This window comes from Thunnus maccoyii, chromosome 15, assembly GCF_910596095.1.
Source record: "Thunnus maccoyii chromosome 15, fThuMac1.1, whole genome shotgun sequence".
Taxonomy (NCBI): Eukaryota; Metazoa; Chordata; class Actinopteri; order Scombriformes; family Scombridae; genus Thunnus; species Thunnus maccoyii.
The window spans coordinates 12,282,154-12,297,205 of record NC_056547.1 but is presented as its reverse complement, the minus strand read 5'-3'; the positions used below and the strand labels follow the sequence as shown (position 1 = coordinate 12,297,205).

The window sequence follows — 15,052 nt, the reverse complement described above, 5'->3', positions numbered from 1 at the left end:
AGCTATATTTGCAATTAGTGTTATGTTTTTGACAAGCTCAGTACATATCTTGGTTAAAACACCAATAACAAAAATTACAGTATCCTTAAACATAAAATTATTATTATTATCATTATTATTATTATTATTATTACATTAATATTTTATTTGTCTATGTTAAAGAATTGATATTGGCCAAAGTATTGAATATTGATATTGTTAACAGCCTTAAAAATCCAGTATTGATCAGGTTTTAATCCGCACTGCCCGTAATTTTATTTTTTCCTTTTTTCTCTCTGAATCTTGTGTCTTTGTTGCTTAATCTACCTCTCCAGCTGTCTTTTTTGATCTTACCTACACACTACAGTAGTCTATCAGCAGGGTCAAGATGTGCGTCACTCAAGGCATAACGAGATAGTGGTGCTTCACCTCCGAAAAAGTAGCTAGAAAACCACAGGAATGCCCAAACTAAACTACTCCTACAGCCACAGCTACATGCTGAGCAGAAGCATCTGCTATTCCTGGAACCAGAACCCTCCATACCCACTTTTTCTATGTATGAATGGCTCTCTCTCTTTTCTCACTAGCCCCCCCTTTACGTTGCACTCTCCTCTCTCCACTTCTCTCTCGATCTTTTCTCACTGTTGCACTCTCTCTCCTCTCTCCGTGTTTCTTTCCACTCCTTTCTCTCTCTATCTCTTCTGCTCTCTCACATCTCTTCATCATGTTATCATATCGTCTCTCTACTTGTCTGCTACAGCAGAAGTGACATAGTCATTTCACTGGCCGGGCCAAACTAACTAAAACGCAACGCCTCTTTCCTCCCCAAACATCGATTTTAGAACGAGGGCGAGCGGAGAAGCTGATTTGGCCTTAGGCTTATTTTTTGAATTATTTATACCCCCATTACTGTATACATGACACGTAGACAGTTCGCCTATTTAGTGCCTGGAAAGAGCCTCCCTCTTACTTTTGCACTGAAGTTGACTCTGTTAACAGTGAAGGCTCTAACAATATATTTTTTAAAGCATCTTTAGTTTATCACATTCTTATTAAGTTTTAGTTTAGGCTTAAATACACACAGTCTTCTGTGTACTTAGCTGTATTTCACCTCAGTTTGCCTCCAGGAACTAATAGCATACCAATAACCATAGCAACTGATCCAGTTGCTGTTGTAACATGCTGGTCTGTGCAACAGTCTTCTGTGGCCCCCCCCAACTGTGTTTTGCATTTTATCTGACTCCAGCCGTATACAGCGGAGGACAATTTTTAAGCTCTAACAGAAGCAGCAGCAGACTCTCTGGTACAAAAAGACTGATTGACGTGAGGGACAAAACCTGAGATCTCTGGACTTTCCGGCTTTATCCCTCCATCCCTTCCTCCATCCTCTCTTCTCATTTCTCTACATTTCCTTCTACTGACTTTCCCTTTCATCTGAAATAGTATCTAGAAAACAGAAGCAGCACCAGCACCGATGAGATGTGTTCATTTGTGCGTGTCAGACAGCAGTGCATAGCATGTGGGTTTGACAGCTTGGACACTTCCAAACAAACAGGGGCTATTCTGCAAGGCTGGCTCTGACGAAGACCAGGGTGTGTGCATGAGAAGGAGAGAGATGGTAACTAGCTACACTCAGAACAACAGGCTAATGATTCCTGCTGCTGGTTATTGTCGTTTTCTTGTTTTTTCTTGATGCACACTTTCAATAAACACACACTCTACCAGTACGTGGTTCACTTTCTCAGTTTGAAGCTTTCTTCGGGCTTTGTGTCACTGTAACAAACATATTACCCTGCTTCAACAGTTTTTTGTTGTTTTTTTTATGTGTGCATCCTGTAAAAAATTCACTACCCATGGATATCCTTAGTCTACTGGTTAGAGTCTATGCAGGAGAGGGGTGACAGGGTCATGCAAAAAGGGCACAAAAATCCACATTTTCTCCAGGACAGAGCACCCACTTAGATTCTCTGAAGGCGACCATAGAAGAGAAAAGAGATTTAAAATTAGAAGATCAATATGAATCCCATATTTGTTAAATATGAAGCTACAGCAGCTACAGTCAGCAGCTGGTTAGACTGGAAACAAAGGGAAATACCTACCCTGGCTCTTTCCAAACATAAAACAAATCCTGGAATCATGTCATCCCTGTGAGGTTGCCAGTCAACCAGCTACAACTCCAGGAAGTCACTGCTCCCAGCCAGGAAACAGTCAGGAACACAATCCTCCATAAAACTGTAACTTATTGTTTTTATGCTCCAGTTGTTGTACGGATTATAGTACATCTTGAATTAAACAAGACGTTTCTGCAATGTGTTCAGGCTTTACTATGCTCAACAATGTTGTGTGATAGGTTGTGTTTTACAGCGTGTATACATCTAATTATAAAGCAAGGATTCTCTGTCTGTCTGTCTGTATGTCCTTCGCATATCTTGAGAACCGTTCATCTGATCTACTTCACACTTGGCGGGTGTATTGCTGAGCACCCAAAGAAGTGCAGGGTCAAGTGCAAGCTCATTATACTCATTATAACCGATAAATTATTATGGATTATTCAATTTTGACGGAGCGTTTCTATTTTAACCGGTGCAGCTTTTCTAGCCTTTACGGCACTGGTTCAGCACTGGTTCTGCACTGGTTCAGCAACCCAGGAAACTCACAGACCAATTGCATGCATTGCAAATCATCTCACGTGATGCTACTCAGCCAAACAAATCTGTACATTCTGATAAACACACAAGCAAGAGATAAGACAAGAGACTGTCAGTCAGAGAAATAATCTCTGGTTTAAATGCCCAACATGACGCTAAAAATCTCCGGTTTAAATGCCCAATGTGATGCTAAAAATCTCCTGTTTAAATGCCTGACATGACGCTAAAAATCTCTGGTTTAAATGCACGATGTGATGCTGAAAATCTCCAGTTACGTGATGTTATGGATGTCCGGTTGGTGGTCTCAAACAGTGCTCTCCTGCTGCTTTTGCAACTTTTTGCCGAATACCAGAGTTTGAGCGTTGGCATTCACTTGTGTTATTCTGACCCATACTCACATTTGGCTTGATGACTCACTAAAAACCGCTTCCTTAATTTCGCAGGCAGAAGATCTGGTGAAGGAAGTGTAATGAATTAATTCCATTTAACTTGAAATGTATCATTTTGGCAAAAATTTTGAGTGTTATATGGATTTCATAATGACAATGAGCAGGTAATTGATTATGCATGAGGAATGTGCAAAGCGAGATATAAATGAGCCTTCAAAGTAATACAAATTGAACAGACTACACAGATTGGTCCAGTCTCATCCAAAGTGACACAGACTAAATTCTGGGAACAATTAAACTCATGGAAACTCTATAACAGTCTGAAATTTAAAACTTTAATTCATTGAAAACCCCTTAATGCGAGGATGAATAGTTTTAAATGTAACTCTTACAATGAATTCTTAACACATGCTAAAACTTTTAAATCACCTTCTTTTCTTTTATAAATTGCCTCACTGGTGTCTAGCCGCTCTATTGCAGCTTGCAGCTATAATCTTTTCCTAGGAATCTTTGAATGGTTCTAATCAACTTGTCATCCATTTCACACTTGCCAGGTGAAATGAATGGTCATAAAAAGGAATCACATCAGTAGGGAAATGAGGAAAATTTGAAATCCAAAAAGTTGATGACAGCTAATGACCACAGAAAGTTTGACCATGGCCAACTTCAACAGACAGATGTGATGACACACTGGCCAAGACACTGTGGTCTCTCAAATCTGTAGGGAAAGAATAAACTTCAAGCTGCATGTTGATTGTGTTGTTTTTCTATTAGTATACTCTATATTATGATACCCAAACTTCCTAGATGTTCTGCGGCATTGCCAATTTTGTTTTTTGTCCAAAGAATGTGACATTTGTTAAAGTAGAATAGTTAAGAAAAGAAAGAACAACCACTTATGGCTGGATTACCTTTCTGTTCCAACATCCTTCCCACATATAGAGCCATTAAAGGTTCGAAAGTAAACATTTGCCAGTTGCCAGAGTAAATTCGCCAACAAAACACGAGGGAATCCCAGCACCTTAAAAAAACCTGATGAAATTCTGCCAAGGAAAAGATAGAGTACTAATGCCAAAAGGGAATTATCCAATTTGTTGAAGGGTTTTGATTTATTGCTGCCCATCCTTGCCAAAACAGTGTTTTTATATTTATACTGTAATGCTTATATTTAGCTTAATTTAGACACCATTTCCCATTAGTATATTGGAATAGTACCATTTACAGTACATCTTTAGTGTAAAGTATGACATAAGTATATCAATTAATTTGAATAACCAACCCAGACAACCTATAGTTTTGATCAAACAAACTATTTTTGTGCTTGAGACAACAGAGCAGAGGGTTGAAAGTAATGTTTGTTGTCACTTTGCTAAAATAAGTCATAGTCTCCATTGTGGGATATAGATAAAGACCATAACCCACCAAACTGTCAGCTCAGAGGTCAGGAGAAGAAGTCACTGATATAAACTCAGTGGTGGTGGATTGAGCAGCTGCTCTGCTCCCTGCCAGGTGTCCATCAGGATAGTTTTTGTCCTCTGTTTATTTCTCTCTTTATGTCCAGCTGTCCTCCTCTTTGTACACAAACCTTTACTTTCATCAGCCTTCTTCTTTTTTTTTACTCATTCCTTAAAAAAAATGTCCTTCATGTTTCTCAGTTATGAAAGCGTTGTGTCTTATCCTGCACGACTCTCTCTTCACTTTGTCCTTCCCATTTCCAACTGTCATCACACTTTATCCTCTGAGAATCTCTCTTCTAAGTGCAAGTTTTTTACAGTATAAACAGTGGATCAAACAGCTGGCTTCTCATCATAAAAGACAACTTTCAGTTTTAACTACCCAAAAGCAAATACATTTCAAATTCTGGATCAGAACATATGCCAACGAAAAGAGATCTGAATCTGAAAAGTTGTTTGTAGACAGTTTGAGTGAAATGCAATCACTAACATCGGTGGGATACAGGAAAATCTGAAATATAACAGTTGTATGTCCCTGACATTGTTGTCAATTCACCGTGTCATTCACACTCAGACTGCAAAGCATTAGAAATAAAAAAAAAATACATTGATGGTTAAGGTTGCAAGATCCCCACAGATTTTCAGTAGTCGCATAGCAACTGCAGCAGCAACAACATTTCACAAAAGCATCTGTTTAATATTTCCATCCAAAAAGATGCCCAGTGGACAGGAGGCCTAACCTCTGTCTGAGCCACGTAAATGTGCGAGCTGTGGGACACGTTAGCCGCTGTAAGACAGGGGACGACAGTCAAGGGCAGCTGCCACACACTGCTTTTACACAGCAAGATGATCCCTACTGATTCTCAGTGACAAGTCACGCATGCACACACTCATTTATATATAGTACATATGCACACAAATGCACTTTCTCTCTTTATTTTTTATCTTTATTTTTTTTTTTCACTCACTCTTCTGCATGAATGCCAGAGTGTGTGTGTGTGTGTGTGTGTGCTGTTTGCCTGAGATTTTCCATTTTTATCTGTCATCCTCTTTATATTTGGCTCCTTCTTGCATCCTGTTTCTCCTTTTTATCTTTGATATAAAAGTATAAAGAAGTCATGTTTCTTTTCCCTCGTTTTTCTTTCTGCTCTGTCCTCTCTATGTGTCTGCCACAGTGACACCTGTCTCTTGCATTCGCATCAAAGACTTAACAAAATGAAACACATCGTGTAAATTTTTAGTTTATCTCCAGTGGTACTAGAATATGTGGAATCTTCACCATATGTAAAATATGTGAAAAAGGGTTTTGTTTTTTTTGTTTGTTTTGGGGTTTTTTTTGCTGATTATTGATGTAAACAAATTATTCTGGAGAAGAACAATAAAAAAGATAATTCACTCTACTGGCTGGCAAATATTAGTTCAAATCTAAAAACAAGATAACAGGCTATTTCCTGTGATGTCACAATCATCTTGCAGCTGTTTCACCGACTAAAATTGGCCGACAGACTGTGTTTGCACAAGCATTTTTTTATACCACTGATGTCTGGAACAACTGGACTTTACTAGAGATTGGCTCATCCCGCAAACTTAATATCACTGTCGATGATAAACTGGTGTGAAGGTTGTCACTATCTGAACTAATTGGTCAAAATAATAATTTGAATGCTGCTCTGTGCACCAATATAATCGTTACACTTTTTTTTTTTATAAAATTGTGTATTTCTTCAGCTTATGAAACCCCTCTGGGAAATATTTACTGCACAGAGTGAATAGTAAATCTGGATGATGGGTGTCTGCTGCAGCTGCTCCTACATGGCTGCACCTTTTCTTTTTCAGATACATTCCGCTAATTATTTTGCATAAAGACCTACAGGAGGTGATAAATTGAAGTTGATTTGCTCTCTAAAGTGTGCCTTGACGCACCTGCCCTATCCCCCTGCACAGGTGCTTTAAAGGTGCTGAATAGGCCTCCTTGGATCGTAGGAAAGTCGAGCCTGTTCCTCATGTTATTCATTTTCTTCACATCTTTTCTCCTGTTATATAAATGTTTAAATGTTTTCTATAAGATGGCTCGGGGACTGTCAGGCATCCAAATGTCTGGTGAAAGGTCAGAGTTTGTGAGCAAAGGTCTTGAGATGCTTTAGCTGCAACACTAGCTTTAATTTATGCAGTCACTTCATCAAAGAAGAAGGAATCAGTTTTCTCAAACGGTAGATATCCGCTACATTCAGGTCCGCATCTGCAGCCACAGATGGACAGTCATATGTAGGTACATGTGCACACACATTCATCAGACATTTATACAAAGACCTTTAGAGAGTACAGATGGCAGTAAGTGGTCTTAGATCCCGATTCAGGTTTCATCTACCTACTGTCTAAAGCATTACACACATCCTGTTGTGTAATGACTCACACACACACACACACACACACACACTCACAGACCTTTTGTAGAGTGTGTCTAAAGGCTGAGGGTGAGATCTGAGTACAGCACTTGGGTGGTCCGTCCATCCGTTCCAGCACTGGCCTTTTCTGTGTACCAGCAACACCACAGTGACGTGTTGTGGTTCTGGCCAGCTCTCCCTCTGCCCACGTACAGCAAAGAGCCACTTCACTTTCCCAGCTCCGATGACGGAAATGGAATACGCCTGGATCGTTTCATCCAGCAAGAGAGCGAGGAAAGAAAGTAATGCAGCGCTGGGATGTCACTGCACTGTGCATGCTGCTGCCCTCTTAAAAACTGCCCTCAGCTCAGCTTCAATTTTATCGCATTTCAGTGCTCAGACAGCTGTCAAACGAATGACATGTTTTACATCCAACACAATTTGTACATTTTCGTCAGCTTAAAATAGCTCATAAAGCCTCTATTTTTTATAGGCGGTTTCATTTCTGGCGTCTTCTTTTCTCAGGGTTGATCCGATATTGCATCAGAATGATTGCCATGAGATTCCTATTAGGAGGGGGAAAGAGGAGAAAAAGAGAGAGACAAAAGGAGAGAAATGAAGGATACAGTACGGGAAGGGGAAATGGAGAGGATGGTAGAGAGACATTAAGAGAGAGAACGAGAGAGAGAGAGAGAGCAGGAGAGAGGAGAAGATTTGTGAGGAGGGGGGAGGGCCGAGGGCCAGCGGAGTCAGAGATAAGAGGCTGCGAGAGTGATTGAAATAGGATTAGTGGAGACAGGCTCTGCATCCCGGCCACAGCATCACAGTGTTAAACCTGCGCTTCACAGGGACTGCCTCTGTCACATCAAAGCCTCCCCAGGCCTGCCTGGCAGAGAGGCGAAGGAGCCGCCAGCAGGGTCGTCCACACAGCCACACACACACACACAGACACACACACACTCACGCCACATACATGAACATGCTGATCACATTCTCCATCCGTCTCCAATATGTCTCCATTATGGGCACGAAGCTGGCTCCTTCCACCTCGCCTTTTCATCTCGCTGCAGTGTCTTTGTGGTGTGTATTTGGACCGCGGATAGGATGCATTGATGAGCCATCTTTAACATTTAATGAGGCAAGCAGTGATGAGTTGGCATTCGAAAGCTACTGTCTCCTGTTTCCCCAGAGTCCAAACAAAGTTTTAATGAGAACTTTTCCCCAATTTGTGCCAAAAGTACTGAGCTTTTTAACTGTTTCCCAGTCTGAAAGCATACAAATTTTTTACTGAAGCAGGGCATACACCTGCGTGAAAATAAAGGAATAAAGGAACAAACGCACACATGCACAATCACCTTCAGTGACTGCTTCAGTTCAATGGCTTGCATGTAGACCTTGGAAAATCAACACAATATCAATAGTGTGATATGAGATTCAGTATCATACTGTTTGGGATCTTAAATAAAATCTTAAATTTCATATTTTACAGGATTCAAGGCTGCATTATAGTTAAGTGATATAATTTTCTGATCTTATATGAGGTGTTTTGGTTCAACAGTATTTCTTTTAATATCACAGTATTTGAGGGGTTTTTTTTTTATCTATGAAAGGTTTCTCAACTAACATTTTGAGAAAATGAATCAAATTACAATAAATATCTCTGTCTTGATTTAAAATCACATATACCTTTTTCTCTTCAGTTTGCATCTCGATAAACACTGAAATACTGCAGTTGTAAACCCAGCTCTGCATGTTCTCTAATCAAATGAACAATCACCGTTCCATGTTCATCTTGTGTACTTATGCTTGAGTGTGTCTCAGTGTGATCAAACATTGCACGTTAGTCCTGTTCTGTTGCAGTGGATTATGGTTCCCTATAGCTAAAATGGCCTGTTTATCTGCTGAGGAGAGACAATCCTCTGATTGGTGAGTGTTGCCTCTGTGTGTGCATATTTGTATGTGTGTGAGTATGTGTGTGTGTGTACTCATGCGGTATCTGTATTTGTGTGTGTGTACGTGTGTGTGTGTGTGAGTGAGCTGGTAGTTTTCCTCTTGGAGCTCATCAGTTCATATCCACCACCCACCCCACCGCAGTATGCAGTAAATAGAGTCTCCGCCACTCGTTGAGAAATGGCACAATTATCCCCTGCTGGTGAAATATGGGCCGGGATGCACCACTGCTTCTTCCCTACAGAATGTGTGTGTGTGTGTGTGTGTGTGGGTGTGTTTGTGTGTGTGTGTGTGTGTGCGCGCCAAACATACAGAGTGTAGCTGTCTTTCCTCTGCTCACTCACGGTGATGTGCATTCAACACACAGGGAATTCATATACACAAGTGTAATCGTACAAGCAAAGCTGCACACGCACAGTTGCACACATGCTCACGCACATAGAGCTACACACAGTATATCCACACATGCAGATTGGCATAAACATACTGTACTTACAGTGCTAAGACGCTTTTCACCCTCCACACAATGCAGCTTGTTGCAGTTTTAGCTGAGACAAGCAGATAGAATAACTCACTGTCAGTCAGTCAGTGAGGTCAGTCTTTCAGTTCCGAAAAATTCTTAGCAACCCACTGTGCATACACAACTGTGGAATAAATTCATGTCGTACCTTTCAGTTTTGAGGGAGTCACACTGGTGACTTTTTGTAGTTTTCATCTCTTGTCAATTTCTTTTTTTTTTGTACTGGGTTTCGTAGAGCTAAATATTGCATTTTACACAAGTTACACTTGATATGAATAGGTTGTATCACAAATTCTTGCTTTGCTTTATGTATAGAAATTGCCAAAATTACAGGAAACATTCATAATGTGTTCACTTTTTCAGTTTGCAAATGAATAGTGAAAAGATTAAATTTTGCCACACTGTTTCAAAAGATGTTCAACCTGATTATTCCAAAATAAAATAATTTAGTATTGTCATTGGGTTATCTCACTGGTAAAAGACTATTTTGTTAATGATGTAGTTTTCAGATGTGAAAGTTATTCATCAGAATTTCAATGTTGCACTTTATACTAATATAACAACTTATCTTCTAAAACGGTTCAATGTGCTTGTGTGCTTTTAGACCTTTTAAAAATGTTCAGTGACTCGCTCAAATGTCAGAGGGCTGCACATTCATTTGAAGTCAGCCATACACATAATGTTATTAACCTCAAGTGATTTCTCTTTCCAGTGGCTTTTGACATTTGTGCTACTTTGCAAATTGCTAGTTGCAACTAAATGGCAGAGAGTATGGAAAATAAGACATCTACTTTAACCATGAGATGGCAATTGCAGTGAACTGCCCCACAAGTGAAAGGTCCTTTAGGTTATTCTGAATCAGAAACGCTACATCTCCTGTTTCTCTGTCTTTACAGGTATGGAAAAATAGTGTCAACCAAGGCCATTCTGGATAAGAACACCAACCAGTGCAAAGGTAAGTCTGTCTGTCTTGTACACCCACCCTGTTTTAGCGTGCCAGCTATCACTCTTTAGACTGTGTCTTGTCACAGGAACAGCAATCCAAGCCCCCGCGTAAATTTAGACATCAGCCGAGGAAGCCTTGCACCGTAAATCAGTTGCAGGAAGGCTTCGGGTAAACAACCTGCTCTTGGATGGCGCTGCCCTGCTTTGAGGTTAAGCAGGCAAGCAGTCGCTGTCTCAGTCCCTCCCTATCTCCTCTTCGATTTCCTGTTTTCTCATATGAAAGACAATCTTTTGGAAAGTGTGTTTCTGTAAAAGGTCCATTAGTGTCTGCACAGTAAATGGTGCGCACATGCAGCAATAACATTAGCGGCTCATTTGAAATTGTTTCTGGAGCACACATGCTTGAACATACACGTGTACTGGACCAATTAGAGAGCTAACAAGCTAACTGGGATTAGATAAACTTTAATTACTATCATTGTCACACTCGCGTTCTCTGGCTTTTCACTTTGCTTCAGCCACCTGCTTCACATGGCTGTAAATACATTTCACTTTGTTTTTCTTTTGTGTGCATTTAGTTGGTAATCAAGACCAGCTTAGTCTGGAGTGAAAAAAAAAAAAAAAAAAAGAGTCAAAGAAGGAGAGTGAGGGAGAGACGAGAGCGATAGAGAGATGAGGAAAAAAAAGATTAGTGTGCTACTTGCCCCGAGGTGTCTGGCAGCACTGTTTAAGAGCTATTGAAGTTCCATCAATACTTTTAATTGCTTTTTGTGGTTTCCCGGGCTCTGAAGTGTGGCCTTTCAAGGTGAAGCTGCCTTCTTAACCCTGCTCCACACCTGAGTTTATCCTGCAAGGCATGCTCTGGGTCAAAATGTTGAGGAAAAGAACCTCTGCCTTTTAGAGGATAGAAAAGAAGGCTGATTATCTTGACAGTCTATTTTTTTGTGAGTCCTGCAGGCTATTAAAGACAAGACTGGATGCATGTTAGTAGGAAGGATCTATCTATAGGTCACAGGACATAGCACAGGGTGGATTAAAGAGGAGAAAGACAGAGTTGAGGGAGGTGAGGTGGATTCAGACTGGGGGGGGAAAAAAGAGAAAAAGTGAAATTCTTTCAATTTCTGTGATCGAGCTTGATCACAGGTTATCCCTCACCGTGTCCAGCTGACCTGAGTTATGCACAGTGCAAAAAAAAATCTGCTCTGCTTGGCACCGTGTTGTGTGGGAGACCATGTTTCCCATAAGTCACCCTCCTGGAATGCAGCACTGCTGAGATGCCAAAAAGCAAATATAAGCAGACGTATTTTATGAGTGGAAAGGATGGTCCTGCTCTGCACCCAGCGAGAGAGAGAGGGGTGGCCAGAGGTGAGATGTGCAGAGCGAAGGAGTGTGAGTGAAAGAGCTGAGTAACCTTGAACAGAAAATTACAGTTCTTTAGTGTTTGAAAGACAAATTGAGGAGAAGAGAAACTTCACAAAAACATCATTTCTTCTGCAACAGTTCCGCTTTTTTTTTCCACCCATACATAGTATGTCAGCGTCTCGTGAAAGGTGAGCGGGTATCAAAGCATAAACGAGCCAAGCAGGTGTATCGAAGCCTGATGGACTGGCGTTCGTCTCAGCTCACGGTAACAAAGCAAAAGCGGCACATCGCCCTGATCTAGTCATGCGCTGTTTCCAGTCATCTGACCCGCTGACCCCGACACTTGTTTAAATGTCAGAACGGCGGCTTATCACCACTGTGCCATCGTCACACACCGAGCATCCCCTCTCCTCCTTCTCCTCTCCGTCTCCGTCTCCTCTCTTCCCCCCCTTGTGTTATTTGTGTTTAGTTCAGCTCAGTGAGCGCACTGCCAAAACAATGTGAGAGAAGAGATCAGGACCAGTCATCTCTGAGAGTGAGTTAGCGAGAGGGAAAGATCGACAATCAGCCAGTGGAAAACAAAGAGGATAGCATATCTCGTACTCACTCACTAACTTCTCTACTCTGCCTTTTTTTTTTCTCCTTCCCTTCATTTCATAACTACAAAAGAGTTTTTGAATTTGTTTGACTTTATATATCGTAAGATTCTTTCTAAAACATATTCACACATTTTAATATTGTGTAATTTTATTATATTTTGTATCGGTGCAGTATGATCAATTCTACAAATAAGGCAGATTCAAAAATTAACTTTCCTTTCTCATATTATTATAAACCACTGTGCAGTGTTTTGGCATCTCATAAACCTTCAGTTTGATAGCTTATGATTATGAATCTGCAAAATTTGAATGATTTGCAGCATTGTAATCAGATGAATTACTTTTTTTTTTTTTTTTCAAAATCTAAAACACATGAAATTGCCACAACCTATAATTTTAGACTAACCATGTGGATTCCATGGAAATTAATTAAAATGTAATCACACACAGGCTTATGGATTGATGGGTTTTTTTTTTCTTTTTTTTCCGAAGTTGAAGTCTATTGTTGAAGCAGCTGACTATTAGAACTGGGCTAAATTTTGTTGAAAAGTTTTTTTTAGACATCTCTAGACCATGTACACAGTAAGTCTTGCTCCAGTGATATTTTGATGACTATATTTCAACATGCAACAGACAGCAAAAGCTGTACAAAAATGGTCAAAAACATATTTTTTTAGTTTTATATGATAAATGCAACTGCAGCACGTTTACTTGCACCTACAACCTGAATCAGTATATAGCCACCTTTACATGCATCTGCACTATGTGTTAATATACTAGATGTTGAATTTCACTATTCTTTAAATGATTAAATGTACCTTGCTATGGCAGAAGTGTTTTGTTTTTAATACCTATAAAGCACCTATGAGATTAATTAAAAGTGAGTACGTGAGAGATGATGGGAAGATGGATAGCTGGTGATATGTGAGGTGAAATAGTGAGCGTGGGAGTGGAACCTGTGTGTTGTGGAAAAGCAGAAAAACAGCAATGACGCTTTCTGCGCTTACAGGTCAGGTGTTAGGGAAATGAATTTCCTGCGTAAACAAACCGACAAAGGTGTGGTGCCCACGCACATACATGAACACACATTGTTTCCCTACAAGCATACATCTATCTATATATTTGCCCTCGGAATACGAGTGTGTATAAGTGCTGTAAAGCCCTGTTTGAAGTAAAACTACACACCAAGACTATGTAATAGACTTCTCCCACGCACTCAAACACAAAGGGCACACTCACACACACACACACACACACACACACACACAAAGACTAATCGTCCCCCCGCACGCACTCCCCATCCATCTGCCTGAGGTGTGTTAGGCTCTTGCAGCAGCAGTGACCATGCAACAGATCTATCAATCCTCTTCCCAACATCACAGCATGTGTGCCTGCCTGTCTGCCTGTTCTGGCTGCTCTCCTCCACCACCGCACCACGCAGGCCTTTCAATGAGCCTCTCTATCTTCCCAGCGCTGACTCACTCCCTCGCTCCTTACCTTACTCTATGACACACACATACAAGCTCCCAGGCAAAAAACACACACATTCGTACTCTTGCAAGGGTACATAACAGATGCATACAAACTGTGCATGCAGATAAATACACACACATGCTAAACCAGTTCAGAGAGAAATGGGAACAGGAAGTTGTGAAAGGGCTTTAGGGCTGTCAAGCGCTGTGGGTAAGAGGAGGCATTCAGCTCTTCATCTGACTCTCTGGCTCTCATGCTCCTCCACACTCTCACTCTGCTACTCCTTCCCTCCTTTGTCTCTGTTTTTCTCTCTTGCTCTCACACTCTATCTATATATCTGTCTCTGCACTTTCACATTTACTGTAGAAATACAGCAGAGATTTGGGGTTTGCATCAGAGGCGTATTGGGGGATTGAGGATGGCAGAAGGGAGAGAGAAAAGGAATAGATTGCGAGATCCCAAAACCGCTCATTTGCCATCCATGCCCACAAGGGCCTCTTAAAAGGCAGCGGCGGCATTTGAAATAAAGCAGGGCTGACCGAATGGAGACATTTTATTTTTCCTGCCAGAGCCCGGAGGCAGAGGAAATGACCTCAGCCCTTTAAAGGACCTCCGTTTCCTCCTCCGCCGCTGGGAGATAAGGCTGTGCCGAGATTCACCGGCCTGACTGGCGCTCTGCCGCGACGGCCCACCGCACTGAATTGTGGGAGATAGATGAGATGTGAAGATAGTCTCTTGTGGCTGTGCGTTTGGCAGTTTGTTGTTGTTCATTTCTTTGCCCTGTAACTTGCCATCCATTTTATATGAGGATGCTAAAAACCCACAAGGGCATTACATAAACTCACATCTTATAAGAATTACTGTCACTTTTACTCTGTTATGTGGGTGACTTGATGTAAAATACGCTAATTTCCTGTTCTTAAAAATTTAAAACAATAGTGAATTTATGGCAGAATGTCCTTACATACTGTACCTAAAATGTGGACACATTAAACCTCATGTCTTTTGAATACTGAATACTCAATACTCAATCTTGCCTTGATGGGCTGCATATGCAGCCTCCGTATGGTGCAATTTAAAAGCCTGTCAGAAGCTTGACCATTACAATCTGAAGCATCCTTTGCCCTTACCACAGAATCAGCCTAATGGAGAAATATAGGCAATGTTACATTCTATAAAAACAGATTTATTGCTGCAGTATTGCATGACTGGAGTATTGCATGACTCCAAGCATAAGGGCTATTGATGAATGAGGTGACGCTCTCCGAAAAGGCCTGTTTTTCATTGTCATGCGTATCTGTGTATTTGGGGTGGGCTGGGCAGGAGGGGGAGGGGGGGGGGAGAAGTGG

The 15,052-nt window shown here is 41.0% G+C and overlaps 1 protein-coding gene across 8 annotated transcripts in view; it reads left to right on the top strand.

The window, feature by feature from the left end:
- Nucleotides 1–15,052, top strand: part of rbms3 (RNA binding motif, single stranded interacting protein) — a 298,854-nt gene that overhangs the window by 147,153 nt on the left and 136,649 nt on the right. For all 8 annotated transcript variants that reach the window (XR_006100092.1, XM_042434717.1, XM_042434716.1 and 5 more), the window contains one exon: nucleotides 10,221–10,279. Coding sequence is in view for 7 of the 8 variants with exons in the window: in XM_042434717.1 (XP_042290651.1) it covers nucleotides 10,221–10,279 (59 nt within the window). In the remaining variant the exon portion in view is untranslated. The remainder of the gene's footprint in view (nucleotides 1–10,220; nucleotides 10,280–15,052) is intronic.